General features: G+C 39.7%; 1 protein-coding gene across 1 annotated transcript in view; it reads left to right on the top strand.

Moving 5' to 3' along the window:
- The window catches only part of LOC120732878 (inactive phospholipase C-like protein 2), a 43,456-nt gene that overhangs the window by 3,487 nt on the left and 13,167 nt on the right, over positions 1-26,802 (top strand). Inside the window, exons 2-3 of the mRNA XM_040030756.1 lie at positions 20,180-22,660; positions 24,112-24,315. Coding sequence (XP_039886690.1) covers positions 20,180-22,660; positions 24,112-24,315 — 2,685 coding nt within the window. The remainder of the gene's footprint in view (positions 1-20,179; positions 22,661-24,111; positions 24,316-26,802) is intronic.

Genomic DNA, 26,802 nt, shown 5'->3' with positions numbered 1-26,802 from the left:
AAAAAGATTTGTGTTCATACAGGAAGTGAAAATATTAATCAGCAATGGGTTAAAAAAAATTAAGAGAAAACCCCCACTAACAATAAAGCTAACTAAAGTGGAATTTATCTTCCAAATTTCCCCTTTTTAAAGCTGAAATTATTAAAAAAACAAAAAAACAATTTAAGTTGCATACGTAAATGTGTCTGTGAATGGAAAATAAAACTGCAACATTCTAATCATTCACTGTTCCACTTGCGTGATGACTAAACTCTCTCTGAATATCCTGAGGAATACATCCAGTAAATCAACAATGCAGCAAGCAAGCTGTGCCCTTGACTACAAGGAAATCCTTTCTTGCAGGTATTTGTTTTTGTTCCTGATAGGTATGACTGATCAGGTAATGCACTGAGATGTTGGTGGCGAAGGAGTAGGCCAGCGTTTACGAGACGGCTTGTTTCACACCATCACTTCTTGTTAAACTCTTTCTCTGAAGCGATGGGAGGATGTGGTTGGAACATCACCCACCATGGTGTCATAGTAACAGCTTGTAGTACCTCTGTGCTTAACAACTTGACTTCTAGAAAGGTTTCTGTTTCACATAATTAGTGTGGGTGTGTATACATGTGTGTGGTTAAGAGTTACAAGCCAGCGCACATCTAAAGCTGTATGGTTGGGGCCGTTCTTCCTAAATTACATACTGAGTCAAGCCAAAGTCCTTGGGTGACAAAATTACACCATTTGTTGAGCTTTTAATTTGGTGGTTGCTGAATAATGCTATACTCCACCCCAAATCTACGCTCAGACTGTCGCTCATCATCCCAGTGACGGAAAACTTTGATGTGCCAGGACCTCTATGGCAGCGGTCTCCAACCTTTTTTGCGCCACGGACCGGTTTATGCCCGACATTATTTTCACGGACCGGCCTTTAAGGTGTCGCGGATAAATGCAACAAAATAAAACTAGTACCGGTACCGAAAAAAATAAGATTTATTCATAACGCACGTGAAAAGACCCAGGAAAACAGAGTTAACGATAAAAACGATAACAAAATAACGCTGAAAACCGATTAAAAACCCTGAAAACCATACATTTCACACCTGAGCCTCAACTCTCGCGGCCCGGTACCAAACGACTCACGGACCGGTACCGGTCCGAGGCCCGGGGGTTGGGGACCGCTGCTCTAGAGAACCGGAGAGGGTTTGTGGAACCCTCGGAAGGTCTGTGATGGATTCGTTGACTAGACCAGGAGTCTGCAACCTTTAAGTTTATTGGACTAACAAAATTCCGTGTGGAGCCACAAAATATGTCTGAACCTTGTAATAAAAATAGAATGTTACCAAACCTGACTACTGTTCAGTGGGCTGTTTATGATTGTTGGTACCTCAACTTAGCATTGTCATTTTTATAGTTTTGTTCATTTAACTTTTTGCCTGTAGATGAATTGGGGGTTGCAGGCTGGCAGAGTTGTATGTGGGTTCAGAGTTACGAGTTCACAAGCTCTGAACTAAATTTTTCAACTCTGATACCATTAGTTAAACTGATCTTGCCTGTTTTTCATAATGCCAGTTAACATCTGCGTCTCAGATGTTATCCAGCTCCTTGTTACTAATCAGGGCTGCAGCATCCCTTACACTGTGATGAGAAGTTGCAAACAGTTCAGGTAAAAAGTAAGACGGATGACAGTCCTGCTAATGGTGCAGTTTTGCAGTGTGTTGCTCTAGAAAGACAGTAGTCATGTTTAAAATGATTATGTGTTTTTTCTTCTTCTTCTTTTTTTTTTAAAATGGATAAAAGTTAAGACGTATGAAGCTAGATGGTAGGACCTTATTTTACATAATGTTGACAAAAGCTGATGCATCAATGAATTTATTGGTTAATCTGAACTAACACATTTTGTCATCAAAGTCAGAGAGTAGCACAAACTAACCCATTGAGGAACCTATAGATAAACATGTCTCATTTTTAGCAAAGTAAATTCCTGTTTTTTCCAGTGGAGTCTCATGCTGATGCAGGGAAAATATTCTACATATATTGTATATTTAAACTATATTATTTATTTCTTGTAGACAGCTTAAATTGGTTTTGCTGCCGTCCATGTCAACGCTCGATCATGCCTTCAGTTTCTGTGCAGGTCGGTGCTTCTTTCTGCTTGGGGCTGGCTTTCTACCTGGTAAGATCAGTGGATCTGTGCCTCACACAGCCCCAGAGTGGAAGGAAGAAAAAACTATCACAGACTGAAACGAGGTAGTTTACCCAGTCAAGGGTAAACTACCATTGTTCTACCACAAGTCTGTTCTAATACAGTTGTTAAAAATGGCAGCAATTGTTTAATAAAGAAACCAACTGTTTAAATATTATCTAGATATTTACCAGAGTTTTGTTTGTGACATTTCGCATAGTTGCTTTTGTTGAAAATACTGAAACATAAAATGTCAATAAGAATTTGGTCTGTAAAGCCTAGCCGTAGCTGAACGCAATGGAAAAACATGAAAAGTCACTCGTGCAGTGGAAAATAATGCAGCAGGAGAGATTGGAGTTATTTTTAGGTTATAGGTTTTCTTAATAATTGGAAACAGTTTTTACTGTTATGATTTCATTGTCCGGTGGCCACATCCTCTTTATGAAAGATGAAGTTTCTTTTTATAGTGATGTTTCAAACCCTCTGAAGGTTTGAAGGGATTTGAGAAAAGAAACACTTTCAGATAAAATGTACTTACTTGTAGCTACATGTAATACTTGTAGTTATGTGTCTTTGTGCTATAAAAAACCTAAATAACTTGGAAAATGAAGCCAGTGAACCTTTTTTGTTAAAGGTTAAAAATCCAGTAATCTGTAGCTGTCCTGGTTTACATATTGAAGTGGACGCAGTGACGTGGTGGTAGGTTTCATCTTTAAACGATTGCGACATAAAATTCATAATAGTGGTTTATATATAACAAAGAGTGAGGAGACCCTCAATGACACCAAAACAAAATGTTTGAGGGCATTTCATCTGCATTTTCTCCCCCTTTTTATTGGGCTTGAGTGCTGTAAAAACATTTAGGCACTGGTTCTTGTGATTGTAGTGAAAACACTCTGTATACCTGGTTTGGAAGGTTGTGTCTTCACAGATGTATGCGCACATTCAGTAACAACTCTTCTTTGACAGCTTGAAATTTAAAACAAAAAGTTTATTTCTGCTGCTCCCAGTTTATCTACTGGGATATGGCTACTACTTTGACCAGTCCATTTGCTTTTTTTTTTTAAGCATTCACCTGTGAAGCTTTTGGGTGGCAGTGCATCTCGTAGCTACACTTTTCTTACCCCTATGTCCCACCTCAGATCCTTTCGATTAAGTTGAATCACTCCATTACTTTGCTTTATAAACAACAGTTTTTTTCACAGCTCTGGTATGAGAAGAACACAAACTGTGATGTCCTTCTGTTAAAAGGGAAAACAATATGGCATTAATTATGGCGGACCAGCCGTGCTGTGAGTCCAAACAAGTTACTTCATGGTGATCTTCATCATTGTATCAGATTGCTGACTTAGTTTCAGTGGCAACTCATACAGCGGTGCTTTTCCATTTTTAAAGATCTACATTTACACAAACACTTTACATTACGTCGATGCAGAACGCTGAATGTTTTCTAGCAGTGGTTGGTTGTGTAAAAGCAGACTGTTTGGAGAGAGTTTCCTCCTTATAGTGATGAGCACAGACTGTATATAAAAGATGAATGTAGCCACTGTGATGTCACCCATCAGTTTTGGTCTCTGCCATGTTGGTTTTTGGAGGCAAAAGGTAACATATTTGACCATGAGCTCAACATAATAGCTAAGGTTAGGTACCATAAAGCACCGGTCCCCGAGCCCCGGGCCACGAGTCGCTTGGTATCGGGCGAGAGTTGAAGCTCAGGTGTGAAATGTATGGTTTTCAGGGTTTTTATCGTTTTTTTGTTTTTTTTTTAATCGTTTTTATCGTTAACTCTGTTTCCCTGGGTCTTTTCCCGTGTGTTATGAATAAATCTTCTTTTTTGGGTACCAGTACTGGTTTTATTTTGTTGTATTTATCCGCAACACCTTAAAGGCATAAACCGGTCCGTAGCACAAAAAAGGTTGGGGACCGCTAGCATAAAGTGTACAGATGTAATGCACACACATAAATATCAGGTAATTAGTATTAAGTACCAGACTATTAAAATACTAGAATTTCACTTCACAAAACTGAAACACAACTTGTTGGATGATATTGGTGTTATCACACGCTATTTAACAGATAATACTAGCACTCTCCTGCTGTTTCTTCTCAGCTCCTGGTATGCAATGCACATGCTACATTATGCACACCTTTTAAGATTTCAAGATCAGGTTTTATACAACTTGAAGACTGAGGCATCATTCAATGTCAGTCTTAGCTGGTAAATTCTCTGAATACTTGGCTTGTAGTGTTGTGAAAGTATTTCCTTGAGTCGAATGTCGATAGATGTAGATTAAGGATGCTCTTATTATATCTGCTGTAACATACTGCACTCATCAGTGTTTACCATGTTTATTAATAGCTTTTGAGCACTGGTGTTTCCCTTCTACACTCTAATTAACTGTGCCATATAATTACTGTTGAATGCACAGCCATACATTCTTCCATGTGAGTACTCACACTGGAATGTGTAAGTGTACAGTCACTGCTTGTCCTATTTTAAACGCCCAGAGAGAAATAAGTATGAAAATTAATTAGGGAAATGCAGTGTGAAAAAGAGTCTCAACAAACTTACTAGTCCCCGAGCAAGAAACCAACTGATATAATCCTTAAATTCTGCAGTTTAGAAAAAAAAGAAAGACAAAAGGTCTGAAGTCTTGTTTAGTGCATGATTGAGTAAAGCGGGTGGCGAAACGATTTCCTTTTTAAATATGATGTTGCAAGTGGTGGTGTTATTGCTGTTGCATTGTCACTTTAATTATGCATGCTACTATGTACAACTGAAATGTTACGACAGACGGGCCCATCATCATTTAGCCTGAATCTGCCAAGAAGAGATTTTTCTCAAATGGAATCTGAATTTATTCTTCTTCTTCAAAAAGTTACTTGAATAATGCGGTGTGCGTGCTGGAGTCTTATCCATTTGTCTGAACTAGTGCCGCTGGCAGCTGATTGTATAATTTATTGATGGTTTTTTGACAGCTGTCCTTGATGTCCTGCTGTGCGTCACACATCTAGCCGTTGTGTTTACGTATGCAAGGCAACTTGCAGAAGCACTTACCGGAATCACTGCCTATTAATTTACCAGGTCGGGTGTCACTGATTTGCACAAATGCTGTTTGCTTCACCAAGTTATTTCAGGGGTAGCTCAAAAAACTTGGCATCAAATACATTTCTACCACATTAACGGCATAAGTCCTTCTATGCCCTTGTAATGGATGACATTAATTTTATACTTTAATATGCAGTCAAGCATATTTTTCACAAACACATTTACACAGGATGATAGGTAGTCCTGTGAAAATTAAGTACACCCCATGGCTCAGTAGCTTGTATAACCACGTTTGGCAGAACTAAACTGAAGTTTTGTGGACATTTGCTAATGCACAGCTCTCTTCATTTCAGTTGAGATGAGGTCTGGACTTTGCTCACATGCAACCTAAAGGCAAGCTAAGCTGTGCTGCTATGTTCTTTTTAGAGAGAAAGACTTTCTCCTGGCAAAGGAGCCATATTTTCGGTCAGTCTTTTTCTAACTGTAACTGTTAAAACCCCTGGAGGGACCTAGAAAAATGCATACACTATCGGACCTTAGTGCCACAAATCGACCACGCCCAAAAAGTGCTATAAAAAATTTATATATTAATATTTTATTCCACTTTAAATTAGCCAATCTTTTAGACCTACTTCTCCTTGAAATATTCATGTCAAGTTTTAATTATATTTCGGGGGTTTTAACCCTTTTAATCGCAGTTTAATTACATGTGCGCACCGTTTTTTTTAGCCCCCCGAAACAAAACGAAATATTTAAAAAAACAAACATTTGAAGTAATATTTGATTGTTATTATAATTAGGCCTTTAGATGGACTAAAGATTGGCACCAACCTTCATTTCGATCGCCTTTTATTTTTTTTTTCCGGACCAGAAAATGGTCTCCAGGCGGCAAATGCTCCTCCTTTAAGCCGGAATCAGCGCATCCTCGCGGGTTAACTCCCGACGATGACCGGGGCATGTTGCGTCGGATCCCTTTTTCCAACACACACTTCCGGTACCACGTCACAACAAATACGTCATTTCCTGTTGATTTGAAAAAAATTACACCCTCAAACGGTCCTAGTGGCCGAAAATGGTCCCGCCCGATCAGCGGGCGAAGCTGCTGCTGCACGCCGAAAATGAGGCTTCATTCCCCGCAGGTCTTTCTAAGCAGCCCGCTGTTTTCGGCTGTTTTCGAGCCCCGGATCAAATTTGGAGCAAGGGCGCCACCTGGTGGATAAATAAAAAAAATTACAATTCCAAGGCCTCTTGTCCAAAGCAAAAGCGAAACCTAAGCCGTAACCCAGATATTAACGGTCATAATTCTGCAGTGAAAAATAGCGTTTATAATGGGTTTCAATGGGGCACAAATCGACCACTAGGTCCGCGAGTGTAAGTTTTTCTGTAGCTTAGCCACTGAAGCTAATTGAAGGAAGTCGGACTTGAATTTTGAAATAAAATCATATCAAACTTTTTTTTGGAGAATTTGGCTATAGTCCATTCAACGCTGTGCAAATGGCAGGTAATCAAAATTTGAAAATAGCCACAAATCGACCCAAGACTCTCCAGGGGTTTTAACCTTAACATTTTACATGCATGCATGAGGCCCGTAGAGGCCCGAAGAGCTCTTGAGTTTGAACGTTCTGACCTTGAGGTGAATTTGCTCTGAGGTCTTCTTCTAGGAAGATTTTGGCAGCGTGTTAAAACACACCAGAATGCCCCAGACCAACAAACTGCCAAAACCCCTGGTCACTCTTGCTGTTGACTGATTGTATTTGATTAGCTGCACCTGGCTGCTACTTGGCTTCTTAATTTCTATGGAAGCGTAAGACGGCGCTTTTCATTAAAAACAAAAAACAAAAAAACACTTGCTATCTGAATTAACAGGACATCTTAAAATCCTAAAAGAGCTTATGTTGACTTTAAAGCTTGATTTCATTGTTAATGATGGGTCACATGATTTTTGTTTTTTGTAAATATAGGTTTCTCTTGAAATATTGGGATATACTTGTGCCTTTGTCTCTTGAGCCAACATCATTGGTCACCACGTAGACTCTGTGGATGAATTTTGAGTAAATTACCCCTAAGTGTATTAAGGGTTTGCTCTTTATTGGTTATGAAATCAAGGTTTCAGGGCATTAGAGGCTTTCTGGGATTTTAACATGTCTTGTTCCTTCAGAAAAAATGGAGTAATAAAATTTGAGTTTTGGAATTTTTGAGATAATTGTTTCATTAATTCAGGAAAACAAGGCTGCTTTTGTCAAGTGAAAGCACTGTGTCTCTGTAATATATTAATTTAATTTCAAATGATTCAATAATGAAAAAAATCCTCAGATAAATTGATTATGAATACCGTTTTTGCAGCACTGCTATAGACTTCATGCTTTATTTTCTGTTGTCCCATTAGTTCTTTTAACGTGGATCGCTTTGGGTAACTGTAACTTCTACACAGTAATTATTTAATACTCACATAAAAATAAACTGTGAGAAGATATTAATGTGTATATTATCTCCAGCTCTGTTTACACTGAGTCTTCTGTTATTGTAATTAGATCACATTTAGTGTTTATGTTGACTTTATAAACTGGGAAGCTTTGTGTGATTAAAATCACAAACTAATATCCTGCCTGCAGGGACCTTTAACAGCTGTTCTCTGGGAGTGTTTATCAATAACATTGTTCTTGAGTTCTGATCACTTTCACTTTGAGTTATGTTACTGATGTTAGTATGACAATAACATTAATAGAAAAGTAGTGCATTAATATGTTGGATTGATTCTGCATATTAACCTTTTGTAGTCCTTTTAGAAATGAAACAAAGTTAGTCAGGTCTCTGTTTTTCTCAGTGCCTTCTGTTCAGCCTTAAGAGAGTCCACGGATGAATCAGTTCAGCTGTTGTGATGGTAATACGACTCCTGAAGGTGGAAATATGATGCAGTCTCCAGCTAACGGATGGTGTTAATTTTGCTTGCATCGCGCTGCCTCATCATGGACGCCTTATCAGATGCTGAGAATGTGCCACTGCTTTTCAGTCTTTTTTTTTTTTATACTGAACTCTGACATGACAGTTTTGCTTCATATTGCCTGGTGGAGTTCTTACCAAAATGTGAAATGCAGTGTTGACCTGCCATCAATAATGCGAGAATTTCTCGATGTTTCACAGTTTTACAGTCTACTTGGAGCTGTAACATTGCAAGACTTGTCTATAAGTGGTGTAAAGAGCCAAACAAAATTGCCAGTTTTTCAATCTGAAATCATAGTTAATCCCAGGCTTCACTGCACGTCTTTGCCCTGCTTTGCTTCGCCACATTTTCTGCTTCCTCTTCTGCTTGACCATCTCAGATTTGCCACAAAATGTATGGTCAAAAGTTTGGATATATAATGATATGTTGATAATGATAATATGGATAATTAATAATGATTGCTGTGAATTTTTAGCTTCATATATCAAATACTTTTAAAGATTTATTTATTCATTTTTTTTTAAACGACCTGTCAACCCACTTCCAACATTTTTGTCGAGCTAGTTTTACTTGCTGCTATGCTGGACCTGACATGCAGTTCTGCAGTTGTGAACGGTTGTGTTGAAGTTATTCTACAGCTGGAGGAACTGACTGGAGAGTTCCTCACAGAGTATATACTGATATATTTATGGAGCCTCGTGTGGAGCTTCTTGTGAATTTTTCCTCTACAGCCAATACTACCACAGATAAAATTGCAGTGAACCCTCTGAAGGCTTACCTACCCAAACCTTACATATCCTGCAGAAAAGTCTAACTTTACGTTGTTTTTTATATTTGTCGGTTAAAATGTGTTTGTTTTTTCTTTTTGTCTTTTTCCCCAATTGCCAAGACTTCGGAGAACAAACAAACGGGTTGTCTGTGGTACTTAAAACAAAAAGGGGTACCGAGAAGGTCTGACATCCAACTTTGGCACCTAAAGGTTCAACGCAAATGCACTCGTTTGCTCGCTAACTTTGTTGGTCTTACCTGCAATAAAATTTGCAGCAGATTAACTGAGTATTCTAGCAGACTTGTCAGTCTCCATGTACAATGTTTTCCCTGCATAGAAAAATATATGGTGCCTTCCAAAAAGGCCAAGTAATGACGGAGAAAAATCAGCTGCATGGTCGACTGAACAGTTTAGTTACTAGTTCAGTTGTTCTTGGATGCCGTCTTAGCTTTTTAAAACAAACATCATGGACACTACTTGGCTAACAACTTGTCATTTCCAAGCTGTTGTCCAGTGAGCATTGCCTTCTCCTTTCTGACTATAGTGGGGACCTTAATTGACAAAATGAATTTTATGTTGTATAGAGTGAGACTTCAAACCTGTTATTGAGGCAACAAATGCGATTGGAAAATATTTAATTTAATCAATTAATTTAATTTAGGGTGTGTTTTTTTTCCCCAGTGTCTTCCTCGTGTGTCCTGTTCATCTAATCCACACTTAACCCATCCAGGAATCCAAAGGTCATAAACAAACAAAAACTAAATGTGATATTTATAAAGCAGCTATTCTGTAGATGGTCACTGATATATGTTTTTAGAGCATTAATAACTAGGGATGGGTATCATTTAGGTTTTATCCGATACCAGTACCAAACCGGTACTTTTGAAACTGTGCCGGTGCTGCTTAAACGGTGCTCGAACCGGTGCTTAAAGAAAGGAGAACACAAAATTGGTCCAAAAACCTCTCATGTTCAGCTGTTTTTTTTTGTAAAAAGACAACAATGTTAGCCTTTTCTGCAGCTATAGGGGATTTATGGCATCACTCTTGGCTGGAAGCAGTGCTTAAACAATGGAAAAAACATCAACTTTGTCCAAAAACCTCTCATGTTTAGCTGTTTTCCACTTTTTCTTTGGTCATTTTAGCCTTTTTGGCCAGGGTGAAGGGAGTATCTGCCATCAAACAAGAAGACAGCCGCATGTAACTACGACGGTGTTTGCTAGTTCACCTTGCATGCATTAATTTAATAACGTGGTTAGCCTACTCAACGTAAATTACACACGAACAACATTAAGCTACTCACGCAGAGAAGAACGGCTGCTGCTGCCGTCATCATCTGTCATCATTTCTGCTACACTGGCAGGGCTAGGGGCCAGGACTCTCCTCTTCGTGTTTTTGGGGGATGTTGCTAACTCCGGGTCCGATAACAGGCAACCCACCCGCAGTAGATGTTCTCGATGTGAAGTCTCGCAGCAAGCTATCAAATACGGTGCATTTCTCGGCTTTTAACAAAATGCTATACGTCGCCAGGTGTTTCATCAGATTCGAGGTGTTACCTCCTTTGCACACACACCTTAAAGCACTTGTTGCAGGCTGCTGAGTTTGCATCTTTTGCTGTGAAGTACAGCCAGAATTTGACCGCTTCGCCTTGGGCATTTTTAATCTGTAGCTCTGCTCTAAAAGAACGTACGTACCTGGGCCCGCCTACTATCCTCGGAAAGGTAAAATGATTGGCTAGAATCCAAAGTGTATGACATCTTAGGGAAAAAAAGCACCGAAATAAAGCACCGAAATTTCCGCTGCTTTTTGGTCTGGTTACTACCGTTTATGTCAGATGGCACCGGATACCGGTACCCATCCTTATTAATAACAGGGCTAGACTAGAGCTTTTTTTATAATATACTCTGCAACTAAAATAATGATTCCAATCTGCCTATTGCAGTCAGAGGTTCAGGTTTCTTTTTGTGGCAATGAAAAATGTGTGTCAGTAAAGAAAATCAGTGTGGGCATCTCTTAACAGTTTAGGTTTTGCTTTGGAGTATTTGTCAAACCACCAGACTGGTTGTAGAAAAGATAATATGTGGGCATGTGGGCTGTTCTTCTGTCTTTATGTTACGTATGTGGGAGTGGTTTGATGTTATTGCTGCCTAATGTCTGAGTTGACCGACTGATGACTGTTTGTTTATTGGTCTCTGAATAAGACCCACTGAATTTGCAGGAAAATTAGCTTAATGTGGGAGAATATAGCATTGATCTGGTGTAAGCAGAGCCCTTTAACTACTCTTCCAGTGAGATTGTTGTGCTTAAAGTAAGCACAACAGTCCTAATCAGCTACTTGAATTAATTCAGTCAGATGTATAAAGTGACTCAGGGCAAAACTGCAGAAAACACATGCATAAATGTTATGCGTAGAACATTTTATATTAACCATAAATGAGACAATAACACAATACATTAAATGAATACAGAACATGAATGTCAGATGGCACCCTGACAATGAAAATTTAAAGCAGGTGTTTGAGCAACGTATGAATTCTTTTTTTACTAGAAATAGCTGCAATAAAATGGTAATAAATTCAGAATCATGTTGGAATGAAGGAAGCAACTGAACTTTCTAAAATTCACTAAGTCAGCAGACCACATGTGGTGTTTATGTGTGCGTTCTTTGGAGTGGTTGCTGAGTCAGACAAAGTAAGGAGATGGGGAAGGAGCAGTTTGAGATGGGATCAGAGATTATTTATTTAACAAAGTAGAATCTCAGAAAGCAATATGTTATAACCCAAGATTTTACTCCGTGAGGTCTAATGAGGTAGTCATACTTCTGCATCAAATCTACACTGTGAGTGAGCCATAACCACAAGCCCTTCTGAAAGCCCCACATCTGCAACTGCACACTACATCGATGCAACCTGCAGTGACTGTACCTTCAGGTACCTTTGTTTCCTCCTATGCATTTATGGCTACTTCTTCTTGCCACCATTTTTCATATTGACTGGAAGCAACTGAGATCTTGAAGCTTAGGTGATTGCATTGTAACAGTATCACATTTTTACATTTATAAACATTGTGAATTTGAAATGTAAATTAAAGAAACTTGTGATTTTGCAATAAACAATACAGTGTAAAGGAGTAGCAAATGGCCCAGTCTTTATATTTGCCAAATAGAGGAGATCTGGAGGAAGGGTGAAAGGTCCACTTCTATGAAGGAATGTTTCTGAGCATGTGTCACTCCCACGCTCAGTTCCAGTTTATTTTTCCATCACTGGTCCTGTTGACTGTTTTACCAGAATTATTTTAGATCCTAGATTGTCAAATATGATAAACATGAGGTGTAAAGCTCTGTATTGAGTTTCCTTTGTGGCGTAAAGGATGTTTGGAGGTGAAATTCTTTTCAAGGCAAGAGACATAACTTCTCTGCGGAAATCTGGAGAAGCCTCAAAGATGAAACCCTGAGTCATTATTTCCTTATGAGAATTAACCCGGCCTTCTCTTCCCTCCATAGGGTACTGATTGCCCTTTTGACTGTAAGCCACTATGTTGTTAACTCTCTGAAAGGAGGTCCAAATTCTAGTGAATTCCAGTTTACCACTGTAGAAAAGAAAAGAAGTGCTGTGTTGTGGAAAGGGGGTCTTTGACCCTTTTTATTCGGAGTAGCATGAAAGGCCGCACACAGTGTTCATGGATTAAAGAAATGTCCTACATATTGATGGAAAATATTGTGGTGACCTTGGAATGAGATCTATTACTGGTAATGAATCAAAACTCAATTATGTTTGGTTGATGGCTGACATTTCTCTCAAGGTCCAATAAATACATACCAGCTATAAAGATAACAAGAAACCAGTTGCAGAAGGTTACATGGTCATGGGTAAAGGCTTAGAAAAAGGGCATTTGATGATAAGAAGAAGAAGAAATCTATTGCTTCTCGTTTCAAACAGCTCATATCTACAGGGCAGGTATCATTTACAGTATGATTTTCACTGGTTTAAATTCATTACTAGCTTATTGTCATCACTTTGATGAGCAATTAGGAAATTGACTAATTACTCAGTCTTGCATTTTTTTCTTCCTTATCTCATTTTGAAAAGAACCATAACAAATTAACTTTTTGTGAGGGCCTTACAGGAAATTGAACAGAAGTTACCCCTGTGTTATGTCCTAGCGCTTGTTGTGTAATTCAATTGATTGCGCAGGCTGCCCTCACAATGTCACGAAAGATTGGTCAGGGTATGAGATAAGGTGATCAGTATGCCCATTTAGGCATATTTGTTACTGTTGTTTTTAATGTTATTGCACTGCAGATAATGCTATCAACGGCTCTTTACAGTTCACACAGTTTAATAAAATGTGACAGCTTTTGTCTAAAACTTAGTAAAGAATCAACCCTGTGGAATATTAACTTTCTGTACTATTAATAAGTAAAGATTCTTATTAATATCACAGAATTAACAGATTAATTTATTGTAACTGTGACTAATGTCTCAATCTAATATTGAGAAGATGATAGGCTCGCTCTCTGCCCGGAGAGCTGATGATGTAAAGCCTGGAACAGCTCCATAGAGAACAGTTGGAAGAAAATGGTGGTAAGCAATTAACTCAGCCCACCCAAGGCAATTTTTTCCTTGCTAATTGTATCCTCTTCTTTTTCAGTGCCGAAAATGTTGCCATAAAAAGACTTAAGTGTCCAATTTGAGGAAACATTTTAACTGTGTGGATTTTGTTGCACATTTTGGTTGATTGTCAGGAGAGCAAGTCCTTTGGATTGTGGGCTGTAGAACATTACATTGTAACAAGATGAATATGCTTTTCACTTCACCTAACAGCTGTTTCTGATTGGTGTAGTTTGTGTTTGGCAGATAAGAAGGGTCTCTGCTACAGTGGGTGAATCTACATTATATGGACAAAAGTGAGGCTACACCTCTTAATCACTGAATTCATATGTTTCTTTCAGTCCCATTGCCACTGGTGTATAAAATCAAACACCGCCAAGTTCCAATGAGGAATGAGGAGTTGCAGTGCTCTGCTTGCTCATTAACTGCAGAGTTTCCTAACCTCCTCTGGTATTAACATCAGCATAAAAACTGTGCACTGGGAGCTTGATGGCGATGGGTTATCATGGCCAACAGGCATTGCCAAACATTTGACAGAGTGATGTAAGTCGCGCAGCCACTAGACACTTGAAAAGTGGAAACATGTTGTGTGAATTGACAAATCATGCAGTCTGCATTTGGTGAATGTTAGAAAAACATCATCTGCCTTACTGCAGCATTCCAAGTGTAAAGCTTGGAGCAGGAGGGATAGTGGTATGAGGTTGTTTTTCTGGGTTTGTGCTGGCCCTTTTGGTTCCAGTGAAGAGAGATCTTAATGCTTCAGTTTACCAGGACTTTTTTGGACATTCCAGCATGACCCTGCATGTGTACAAAAACAAGGTTCACAAAACAATGGTTAGATGACTTTGGTATTTGGGAGAATGTGAGTAGCCCGCACAGTGCCCTGAACCCAACCCAAAATGTGATGTCATAAAAGCCTATGTATGTTTATTTTGTGCAAGTGGCTGTATGTACCAAAACAGTCCTAAACGGTATCCAAATTCACTTTTTGACTCAGCAGCCAAGCAGACTAGTAGATGGAAAAAGTCCATTGGCCAAAAATATTTTTAATACTATAAAATTATAAATTGGTTTTTGATGTTGCATATTGATTAGCCGCACTACATGTTATGACCTACACAGTATCCTGTGTTGAGATGCACCCACTGGATTGGCTGGTGACTAGAATTGGTGGGTTTTCAGCTGATTGGCCAGGACCAGCTGATGAGTATAACTGACTCTAAAGATCCACTGCCATGTGCCAATGACCCGTCCACATCGCTGTAATCGTAAAAATCAGGATGCACAGCAGCTGCTAATGTGCTAGAGCAGCATCTGTCCTTTACTTGTTTTCACAGCTCTGCCAATCCCTATATAAACTTAGTATGCTCTGAAGTCTTTTCTCTCATTGTGTGGCAGCAGTTTGGTAATGTTAACTGTTCAACATTTATTATATCCAAGGCTGAGATGATCTACTCAGCTCACAGTAGACCTTTCATGCACTGAATCAAGAATCTTCCTTTCTACAGCAGTCACCCTCCTTTGGATGCTTTGAGGCCTGGTGTAGGGATGTGAGCTTAAACAAAATTTAAATCCATTTATAATTGCAGCATCCAACAACTATGAAGAAGAAGACAATTGAGATAAAACAATTTTCAAATTTAGTTTTTTTTGTAATCATGTGTTGTTTTGCATCTTCTTTTTATCTTTCTTTGACAGCTATGTGCCTTTGCTCTTCGTTAAACCTCAAACACATCCCCCTACAGGATGTGGCAGGTTTAGATCAGCTTTGATTACAAAGAGTAGTAAAAACCAGTTCAGCCCTTCGCACACACTTTGTTTTCGAGAAGCCCGGCAAGGACAAGCAAATAAAAAATGCCAGTTTTCCTTAAAAGTTCAACAAATGCACGATTGTGTCAAACACCCAGCTATGGTGTTAATTAATCTTGATCTCAGAACATGCCAATATAATTGCAAGTAGATATTTTTTCCATAATTGATCAGCCCCATCATATTCCTTGATTTGACTGGCTAGTAATCATGTCTTGGCTGGAGAAGCCATAAAGATGGAAATAAAATGTGTGTCAGACTGTGACCTAAATAAGTCGAGGGCATAACCAGAGTGCCCGTTAACAGGGTAGAGATTCTTAGTATAGTTCATTATGACTGTTTTGGTTAGCTTCTCACATGCTAGGTGGTGGACACCCTGTCCTGATTTACTCACACTTTGTGGGAGTTAAACATTACCCCTCTTGTATCCTAGGAAGGTCTGTTCTCTAACCCTGACCTTTTTCCTAATCATCTAACTTAAACTCTACTTAGTCTAAGAGAAGGGATGGGAATGGATATCATTTGCCAATCTACAACTGTAGCAAATTAATATGTGATAGAAAATAGGTAATTCACTATTTTGAATGAAAAGATATGCTTGGTTGGTGGATTTTAGATTTTCTTCTTCCACTAATCTCCTTGTCTGGTGAGTCAATCTTGGACAATGGCATGGATTATTATTTGCCCCTAAAAGAGTAGACAGTACAGTTATTGCAGGCTGCCATCTTTTGAGCAAACTGACAAAAAAGGCCACAGCTGATCAATCCGCTCCATGTCAGTTAGATTACACAACACAAAACCTCTTAGAGATTAAGAAATGGATGGTTGAAATACCCAACCAAAAAGTTCTTATTTTGAACCACTGCACAGAAAAACAAACAGAAGACAAACACCTGCATAAATGAAAGTTGAATCTGTTAAACTGTATGGGAAAGATACAGCAGGTTGGCCTTTTTAAATACATATTCCTTTTTTATTTCAGCATGGAAAACTCGTGTGAAAAACAAGTTTTAGTCACAAGTTTCATTTATATCCACTCAGGAAATGGCAGAGCTGTTAGATTTCTCTTTCACACTTCATGTGACCAACAGACTCTTACCATATGGTACATAAAAACAGCTGGGTCTGCACCAGGTCTGAACTCCCCTGGGATTTGACAGCAGTGCAGCTGGAGAACAAAAAGTCCCTATTTGCTAATTTTAATAAAACCGAATTCTCATTACTAGAAGATTGTGGTTGTTTGTTGTTGTATAGTGTATTAGTGAGCTAATATCAGTTTAACTGCAATATAATATCATGTTTCTTTTTCTTAGTTAAAATAATTTTTTACGTAATAAAACCCAGTGGATTGTTTTGTTTTTGGTGTTTGTGCACTTTGGTTTACGTTGCGTGCACAAGCAGGAACAAGTCTGTTCCAGTCGTCCAACAAGTTTTTAGCATTGCCCCCAGGTGGTAACAATGAGTTACATCAGGTAGTTTGTCAGGAAGCTCTGCAGCTCTTGTAGTCCCTTAGCGCTGCACAAGTCTTAGCTCAGCTAAAATATGGAAATAGTTTTGTATTCAATATTTCTTTCTCTTGCTTTTACCGTTATCTGGTTATCTGGAAGCTGGCAAACAACTGAAACTGAAGAACGCATTTCGAGCTGCCAGGCACGAGAAGATTGTACAGAGGGGCGAGATTAGATGTTGCTATGCAAGCAGAGGACACATGGAAATCTGAAGACGGCTACTAACAAAAATGTTAGTAGTTTTTTTGGACCTCTGGACTAGACCTCATTTTATGTTTGGACAAAGTCTGCCACGTAACAAATCAGCCACAACTATTTGGGAATGCTTTGTGAAAAAACAGTTCCTCTTGAATTTCTTATTTATTTATTTATTTGCAAGAAATGGGTAATTTTTCCTCATTGTTTATATTTGTTGCATATCTAACGCGATATACCCTGATATGGCCATATCTGAGCGAGGCCAATATCAGCTGTCCAGTACATCAGTTTGGCTTTGTGTAAAGGTGTATATATATAATATACTGTTTTCCTTCTAAGACCCCTAACAGTTGAGACACTGTAGGAATTCTTGTTGACGACTGTGATTTTATAAATTAGCAGTAAATAAGGGCCATGCACCATCACAAAGGGGCACATTTGTGGCTGCTTGTTACATTTGTACTCAGATGAAATTCATTTCATTCACTTAATTTTTGTTACTGTATATTTAAACCTGTCCTGGCACCGAGCTAAAAGGTGATTTATGCTGCAGTGAGACTGAGGTGATGGTTGTTGTGGAGGATTTAGGTAGAACAGTAGAGCAAAGAGTAATGGGTCCCATGTGATGTCTTCAGTTGCACAGACAGTTCATAACTGCTCGCTGAGCCAGAAAAAAATGCAGTTTTCCGTCCGTTAGGGAATTCAGACTCCTATGGGATCTTTGAGCAGTTGGACATATGCAGTCTTACTTGGTTCTCTCCCCCACTATCTTGCTGTCGACACACACACACACACACTGATATCGAACATACACTGAAACCATACATACAGGCTTAGAATTAACTTCTCTTTTCAGGGTGTCTGATGGTAATACCCAGGGTATTATCTTAGCATTGTGAAGCACAAACAAAACATTTAATATCTCATTTACGTTCTACTGTCGTGCCCTAACAATGCAGCACAGCTTTCCTTCTCTCAACAAAATTAATAAAGTAATAAAAGTAAAAAAACGAAACCATCTGTAATAAACATAATGAAATGAGGATCAATGCAGAATATTTCTCAAAACCTGAACCTCCATTGTCCTGCTGTGTATTGTTCTGTTGCAGAGGATTCAAAGAAGGGATGACTAATAGCGTGGCACGGTCATGTATTTTGGATGCTTACCCAAGAAAATAATGTTTCTGTGTTTGCTTACAGTCCTTGTTACCACACAGTGATGTTAAACAGACTGAGCGGGGGTTAGATAAGGTTGATAAGTACTGAATACAGCTTGTACTTACTGGTGCTATAATGTCTTGCTCATGATATATATTTACACCCATACTTTTCTAACATATGGTCCTGTGGAACTTTTCTACTCTAATGAAGTTACAGCCCTTAATTTTTGACCACGGATCCCAAATAAAGGTCCTTTAAATCTGACTAAAAGTCAGCAGGGAAAGAAAGATCACCATCTTTCTTGTAACTGCTAACATTACGGGGAAATTGTAGCTAGCTTGATCTGGTGCTGTGCTTTGACTTGGCAAAGAAACAGATGAACAGAGATAAGTGATGGAGATTAATATGTACCCTATAAAACAAATAAATGTAGCTATAAATAGCCCATCTGATCATGATCATGTTGTCTTTTGAACACCATGTAAGGCTAAATGAAGCTGCACTTGCAGCTTGCAGTATTGTGGATCACCTGACTGAAAAAAAGACTGTTGCATAACAGTTTTTTTTTCTAAGGAAACATTAAATGGTAAGACAAGGGTGCTTTGGCAATCTATACCTATTGTAGTGCACTGGGTGTGTGCACTACAATAGGTACACACTGGGTGTGTGCAGTATTTTTATCTCCTTATACTGACTGTATTATGGTTACTGCCTACTGATGACTATCCTAAAATCCACCTTTTTGTCCAGATCAGAAGGATTATGTAAGGAATTCCCATTTTAGGTTAGGGCAAGAACTGACCTTAAGCAGCAGACTGCAAAATAAGGTTCATCCATGATCGTTACAGGGGCACAAGATAAGAGTCAGTGTCTGGTTTTTTTTATACTCCAACACACAGATGCTGATGAATCAATTTGGAAAAAAAATTACATTATATAATTGTTTCGGTCTGTGTTTCATCTCAGAAGCGCCTACTGACAGATTTGCTTGATCATTTCTGTTATGTAAGATGTTTGTTACTACGCTTGGTTGTATAGATGGTTTTTATGTTAGAGAAGATTTTGTTTCAGCCTTCCATCCTCATCATTCCAGCTACTTAGACATCTTAATTGTACAAACTAATAAACAATCTCACTGAGAGTGGGCTGTCGGCAGCAGGGAGAACTATCAGGAGTGTCCATTGCTTTTGCTGCATCTTGACCTCTATATACATGATGTAATAATGAGTAGCCAATCCCTTTGTGCCTCTAAAAACAATAGCATTTCACTCATTCAGTCGTTAGATTAAAAGAAAATAAAGGTTGATGTTTCTACTGGAATGTATTGCAACGTGGTCTAGTTACATCATATAGCTGAACAATGCTGCCACAGGATGATTAATAAGGGTGTGGGTTTTTCTAAAATTGTGAAATGACTTCAGTAATGTCAAGTGTAAAATGCTGTTGTACTGAAGGAAACTGCTGCGATGGAAAGAGCAGGGTTCATTGAAAATGTCAGACGTGTGACTGCTGTAGATGACTGGATTTGTGTGGGTGATGCTCTCCTAAGGGAGATTCCTTGTTGTATCTGTATAATACACAGCGACAGGTGCCTTAAGTCAACCAACAAGGTTGCTGCTGTTGGACCAAGAAGGAGGACTATCTGGGCAAACAGTATGTCAGAGTGGGCAGCATGCTGGGTGCTGTATTTAGATTTTTCTTGAGTTGGAAAGAAATACAAAATGTGGGAGAATGTGCTACAGGTCTGCTAGAGGGATTGATGACTCTAAAATTAACCTGGGGGAAAAAACAAAATAGTGATCCACACGGAACAGTACTTTTTTAGTATGTGATTTAAGTAAGCCTAGACTGGCTTACCCCTATAAAGTTAAACCTTGATTATAACTGCATACTGTCATATTTTCATTGTTGTTGTTTCCTGTACTTTAAATGAAAAGATTTCTATTGATACACAGTGTTTTTCTTTTTCTCTGCAGGATGGAAAACAGCGGAAGGAAAGAAAGAAGACTGTCTCATTCAGCAGCATGCCCACTGAGAAGAAGATTAGTAGCGCAAGTGATTGCATCAGTGCCATGGTTGATGGCTCTGAGCTCAAAAAAGTGCGATCCAATTCGCGCATTTACCATCGCTACTTTCTCCTTGACGCCGACATGCAGTCTTTGAGATGGGAGCCTTCAAAGAAGGAAGTAGACAAGGCTAAAATCGATGTAAAATCTATCAAAGAGGTTCGGACAGGCAAAAACACAGATACTTTTAGAACTAATGGAACCTATGATCAGATTTCGGAGGACTGTGCTTTCTCTGTCATTTTTGGGGAGAACTATGAGTCCCTAGACTTGGTGGCGAACACTGCAGATGTAGCCAACACGTGGGTCACAGGGCTGAGGTACCTGATATCCTATGGGAAACATACCTTAAATATGATTGAGAGCAGTCAGAACAACATGCGCTCATCGTGGTTAGGTGAGCTTTTTGATGAGGAGGATACTACAAACAGCAAGCAACTTTCTATATGCACTGCTGTACAGTTAGTCAAAAAGTTGAATCCGGGACTCAAAAATGTGAAAATAGAACTGAAATTCAAGGAGCTGCATAAAGTTAAGGACAAATCAGGTTCGGATGTGACAAAAGAGGAGTTCATTGAAGTCTTTCACGATCTTTGTACCAGACCAGAAATATATTTTCTCTTTGTTCAGTTTTCCAGTAATAAAGAATTTCTTGATACCAAGGACTTAATGATATTTCTGGAGGCAGAACAGGGAATGGCACAAGTCAGCGAAGAGACCAGCTTTGACGTAATTCAGAAATATGAGCCATCGAAAGAGGGCCAGCTCAAAGGTTGGCTGTCTTTGGACGGGTTCTCTAACTATCTTATGTCCTCAGAGTGCCATATATTTGACCCTGAACATAAATCAGTCTGCCAAGACGTGAACCAACCCTTGTCCCACTACTACATCAATGCATCACACAACACCTACCTGATAGAAGATCAGTTCAGAGGCCCCTCTGATGTGACGGGCTATATCCGTGCTCTCAAGATGGGCTGCCGCAGTGTAGAGCTGGATGTGTGGGACGGACCTGATAATGAACCTGTAATTTACACTGGTCACACAATGACCTCACAGATAGTTTTTCGCAGTGTCATTGACGTCATTAACAAATATGCCTTCGTTGCCTCTGAGTTTCCATTGATACTGTGCTTAGAAAACCACTGTTCCTTGAAGCAACAGAGAGTCATGTTCCAGCACCTAAAGAAAATCCTTGGAGACAAGCTCCACCTAGATCCTCCGAAACCTGAGGACTGTTACCTTCCATCTCCTAATGAACTGAAGGGGAAGATCCTACTGAAGGGTAAGAAGTTGGGCACAAATTGCACTGCTTCAGAAGGTGAGGTGACAGATGAGGATGAAGGGGCAGAGATGTCTCAAAGGATGAGCATTGAGACTGCTGAACAACAGACAGTTGCACTCAAGAAATTTCAGCTGTCCAAGGAGCTCTCTGATCTGGTGACTTTGTGCAAGTCTGTGGAGTTCAAAGACTTTCCAACATCTTTCCAAAAACAGAAGCATTGGGAGCTGTGCTCTTTCAATGAAGTCTTTGCCAGTCGCTGTGCCAGTGAATTCCCAGGTGACTTTGTTAACTATAACAAGAAGTTCCTAGCACGGGTTTACCCTAGTCCCATGCGGATTGACTCCAGCAACATGAATCCACAAGATTTCTGGAAGTGTGGCTGTCAGATTGTAGCAATGAACTACCAGACTCCTGGCCTGATGATGGATTTAAACATTGGCTGGTTCCGTCAGAATGGGAACTGTGGTTATGTGCTGCGTCCAGCGATCATGAGGGAGCAGGTTTCATATTTCAGCGCCAACACTAAAGATTCAGTGCCTGGTGTTTCTCCACAGCTCTTGCACATCAAGATTATCAGTGGACAAAACTTTCCAAAACCCAAAGGCTCAGGTGCCAAAGGAGACGTAGTAGATCCCTACGTGTATGTCGAAATACACGGCATTCCCGCCGACTGCGCTGAGCAAAGGACTAAAACGGTCAACCAAAACGGGGACAACCCTCTGTTTGACGAGAGCTTCGAGTTTCAGATAAACCTCCCCGAACTTGCAATGGTGCGCTTTGTGGTGCTGGATGACGACTATATTGGCGATGAGTTTATCGGTCAATACACAATCCCGTTTGAGTGTCTGCAGCCAGGTTTCCGCCATGTTCCGCTGCAGTCTCTGACAGGGGAAGTCCTGCCACATACCTTATTGTTTGTTCATGTGGCAATAACCAATCGAAGAGGAGGCGGCAAACCTCACAAAAGGGGGCTGTCTGTACGAAAAGGCAAGAGGAGTAGAGAGTATGCAAGCATGAGGGTGCTATTGATCAAAGCTCTGGATGATGTCTTCAAAACAGCCATTCAGCCACTGAGAGAGGCAACAGACCTCAGAGAAAACATGCAGGTAAGGCATGAAGTATTGATTTTTTTTTTCCCACCCTTTTTTTGTGTGATTAACTAGAGTGGGTCTGAATTAACAGTGTCATCCAAGATATATTTTGTACTGCATGGATTTGCATGGAAAGTTATGTCTGAACACGTCTGAACAGTAGACTGAACACAATCTATTAATTATAACTAGATTTAATACAAGACATCTAAAGTAATTTAAAACAGTGGTCCCCAACCTTTATTGCGCCACGGACCGGTTTATGCCCGACAATATTTTCACGGACCGGCCTTTAAGGTGTCGCGGATAAATACAACAAAATAAAACTAGTACCGGTACCGAAAAAAAGAAGATTTATTCATAACACACGTGAAAAGACCCAGGAAAACAGAGTTAACGATAAAAACGAAAACAAAATAACGCTGAAAACCGATAAAAACCCCGAAAACCATACATTTCACACCTGAGCCTCTACTCTCGTGGCCCGGTACCAAATGACTCACGGACCGGTACCGGTCCGAGGCCCGGGGGTTGGGGACCGTTGATTTAAAAGACTTCATCTTTGGAAAGGAAACACAAAAACCACCACCCTGGACTGAATTAGATTTGACCAAGTCCTTATGTGTGTCAAGGAATGGAGAGAAACGAGCAAACATAATGGTGAGATCCATCTTTTAACGATCCATGTTATAGAAGTTATTCATAACTTCTATTGTGTAAACTGGACCACATTTTTTAATGGTACCAGTGATGGAAAAACAATATAAAGCTGTTTGTTTTAACTGCTTAACTTTAACCCACAGTATTTAATGGACTTCAGTCCAGACAGACTTACTGTGATCCCTCTTTTCAGAAAAAGAGGCATTTATGTCATTGTTCAAGCTTTCAAAGAAATGCAAAGGGCTGCATAGGAAATACACTGCTCGAGTGTCTCTGCACTGTGGATGGTCTCAGGTTGTGTTTCTTCAGGCGTTGTATTAGGTTTTATTTTGGTAGCGTTGTTTATATTGCGGTCGTTGTGTGATAACAAGCCACTGGCCTTGTGATTATAACACATCTTGGCCCTCCTGCCAGTTTTTCCCTCTGCTTGTTTATGTAGGATTTAAATTTGGCCTTTCACAGAAAGGTTAGGGTGTTTGTGTCTCTGTGTGTGTCTGTGTGTCTTTGTGAACCTGGTGTCAGTCCAAAAGGATTGAGTGTTTATGAGTGGCTTATAAGAGCCAAAATGAAAGTTCCCACAGGTAATGAATGAGCTTCCAGGCGTTTCCTTTGAGAAAGTGCTGTTCTGTGCGGTTGTGGGGCAGATGAAGGGCATATTTTCGAAAGCTGGAATATTAGGTTCCTTTCCTTTTAGACTTTTTGTAATGCTTATGCCATTTGATGCATGTTTTGCTTGGCATGCCAGTGTAAACCAGCATAAGTTCATGCAAGCCAGACTGTAATTACGCTTTCTCCATTCTCTGCAGAATGCCATAGCGTCCTTTAAAGAGCTGTGCGGCCTTTCAGCGGTGGCTAACCTGAAGCAGTGCATCTTGGCCCTTTCCCCTCGACTGACTGGGCCTGACAATAACCCCCTTCTGGTGTTCAACCTCAATGAGCAGTACCCCAACTTAGAGCCTCAAGGCCTGCTACCAGAGGTCCTAAAGAAAGTCGTTACCACATATGACATGGTGAGCAGTTTTTTGCATGATTCATTTACTTTATTTACACAGTAGTAACTCTAGTGAATATCAAAAATGACAGTAAATAAAAAGAGGAGAGAGGCATTCAATTCCATGACCTGAAATAATGTCTAGAAACAAAGTAGCAGATATAATTTAATCTCTTGTCGTCTGGTTCTAAGTGTGTTCTGTCTTTGTTGTCCAAACTCGTGGTTCTTTTGCAGTGCATAGAAAAGAAAACTTAATTTGTATTTGGCAGCAACCCATTCCACTCATGCATGCTTTTGCCATCAACAGGAAGGGATGATCTAACAAGGCAAACCAACGCCAATCAGATCAATACCTGGGCTTACTGACCTAATGGGGACACACAGAGATGGTTAGGTAACAGGGCTGAAGTTCTGTTAAGTAATAAAATCAATGTTTACAAGTTATGCAACATGCCATTGAGGCTATTCCCAGCTACACCATTAACCTTAAAACACGATGTTCTCTGACACTGATTCTTGGCACAACATGAACAAGGAGGCAAAAGCACAGCAACAAGAGAAACAATTTTGTCTCTGATTTGAAAACTTAATAAACACATAGATTAGGTATGAACATTCAAGAAAAGAAAGTCCAAAATCTTTTTTTAAACCAGGCTGTAAATATGATTTTTACTGCTGGAAAGATGGACGTGTTAATACAAGACTGGCTTACCTACTAGTCCCATGTGGCCATTAGAGAAACTACAGTTCTTGGCTCTTTTGTCTTTAGGTTCAACTCTGGATTCAAAGAATACACCTGTGCATTTGCATTATTTGTTATCCAAATGATACATTATGCATTAAACTAAAAAAATGGAAATGGCAAAAGCTTCATACCTTGCAACTCAAGGACGAACATAGGGAAATGACTCTGATGCAGACCGATTAAGGTGACCCCTCTGCTCTATTCAGACATGAGAACGGAAAGCTAGGTAATTGGCCCTGATGGAAGGAGCGCCAGGAAAATTGAGTTGGAGAGGAAGAAAGAAGAAAATGACGGGTGTTTGGGGACTAAAATCAAATAAATTAAGATCAAGGGCTTAAGTGGTGTGAAGCTGCAGGCCTTGATCATCAGCAGAGTGCCAGAAGTGATGGCAAGCAGAAAGGTGTGGCGGCAAAAGATGAGCTGACAAGTGCATACGCGTAAGAAAAAGAGGGAGTGCAACCTTAAAATAATGTTAAATAATGTATGGATAAGTACAATTAGAAATTCTGGTAGTGTGTCAAAATCCACCGCAGGGAGTAGCCAGGCTTTCAGCTCCTGATTGGCAAAAATAGAATGTGGGTCTCAATGCTGCCCATTTGTGTGCTAAGAGAAAAAGCTGGAGAGACTCTGTAGTATGCCAGCTCGAGCTCTTAGGTAATATGGTCCGATTTCTGTTTGTACTCGCAACAGATTAACCAAGGGCACAGAGTGTGGATGGAGAAAATACAAAGTCTTTGAAACACTGAACCAAGGGGACTTCAAAACCCATATGTTAGGCTTTTATTGGGGAATAAACTTTGTTCTAGAATGGTTCTGCTAAGATGTCTGTTATCTGCAGTTCAACCGCATACATCAAACAAGACTCATTAACACAATATTTTTAATAACATTAAAGTTGTTGTTCACAATATATTCTCCTTTTAGTTTTAGTTTGCAGAAATGTATCATTAAACTAACGTCACCTTGAAAATAAAAGACCGTTTGTGTCTTTGTTAATGTGGGTGGTAATAATAATAATAACGACGGCCATAACATTTAGAGGATGCAGTTCAGTGTGCAAATAGGGAGCAGTCCACCCACTTACCTTACTAGAATATGCCTTTAAAGACGCTTGATTTGCTGTGTCTGCCACCAAGACAGTAATTTCTTTACCCATCAGGAAAGTAATCACAGTGTGTGAGGCAGCTCTAAGTGCCGCAACTGCAGCTGCAGAGTGAGACAAACAGCCACAGTCACTTAGTCATGACTGCCTGTAGAAGAACATGGTGAGTCACCATATGGGTTTGTGCAACGGTGTCTGTCCCCCATACTGAGCACAGCATCAGGCAATGACTCTGCATAGTCATGCTTCGGGGGAAAAAGGCTGCACGTTCATATTTATCTTCAGAAAACGTCTGCTGTGTTCTCACTTATTTTCTTAGAGTGCGTTAGAAAGAATAGCAGCTCAGGCCGTGACAAGTCTGTCGACATGCTCTTAAAGGATAAGGCTGGCATTATTTCATATTTTCCTTATTAACACATCTGAAAAGACCAAAACGGTAGGAACAAACAAAGCTCTCTAATTTCATGGATTATACACCCTCGATTCCTTTCCTTGTATCCTTCCCGTGCATCTTAGTCCCTCCTACCAGAGATGCGAGGAGAGAAGAATCGAGGCAACGGGGATTCAACAAAATGAGACATCCTCGCCTCTCAGCCATCAAAGCTGGCACAGCAGCAACATAAATTTTGTTGTAGTCCAACTACTGCTGTATTTTATTG

The sequence above is a fragment of the Simochromis diagramma genome, unplaced genomic scaffold (genome assembly GCF_900408965.1).
Source record: "Simochromis diagramma unplaced genomic scaffold, fSimDia1.1 OVJJ01000361.1, whole genome shotgun sequence".
Taxonomy (NCBI): domain Eukaryota; kingdom Metazoa; phylum Chordata; class Actinopteri; order Cichliformes; family Cichlidae; genus Simochromis; species Simochromis diagramma.
Note: the sequence above shows the minus strand (reverse complement) of the source record. Positions and strands in the feature narration are given on the sequence as shown.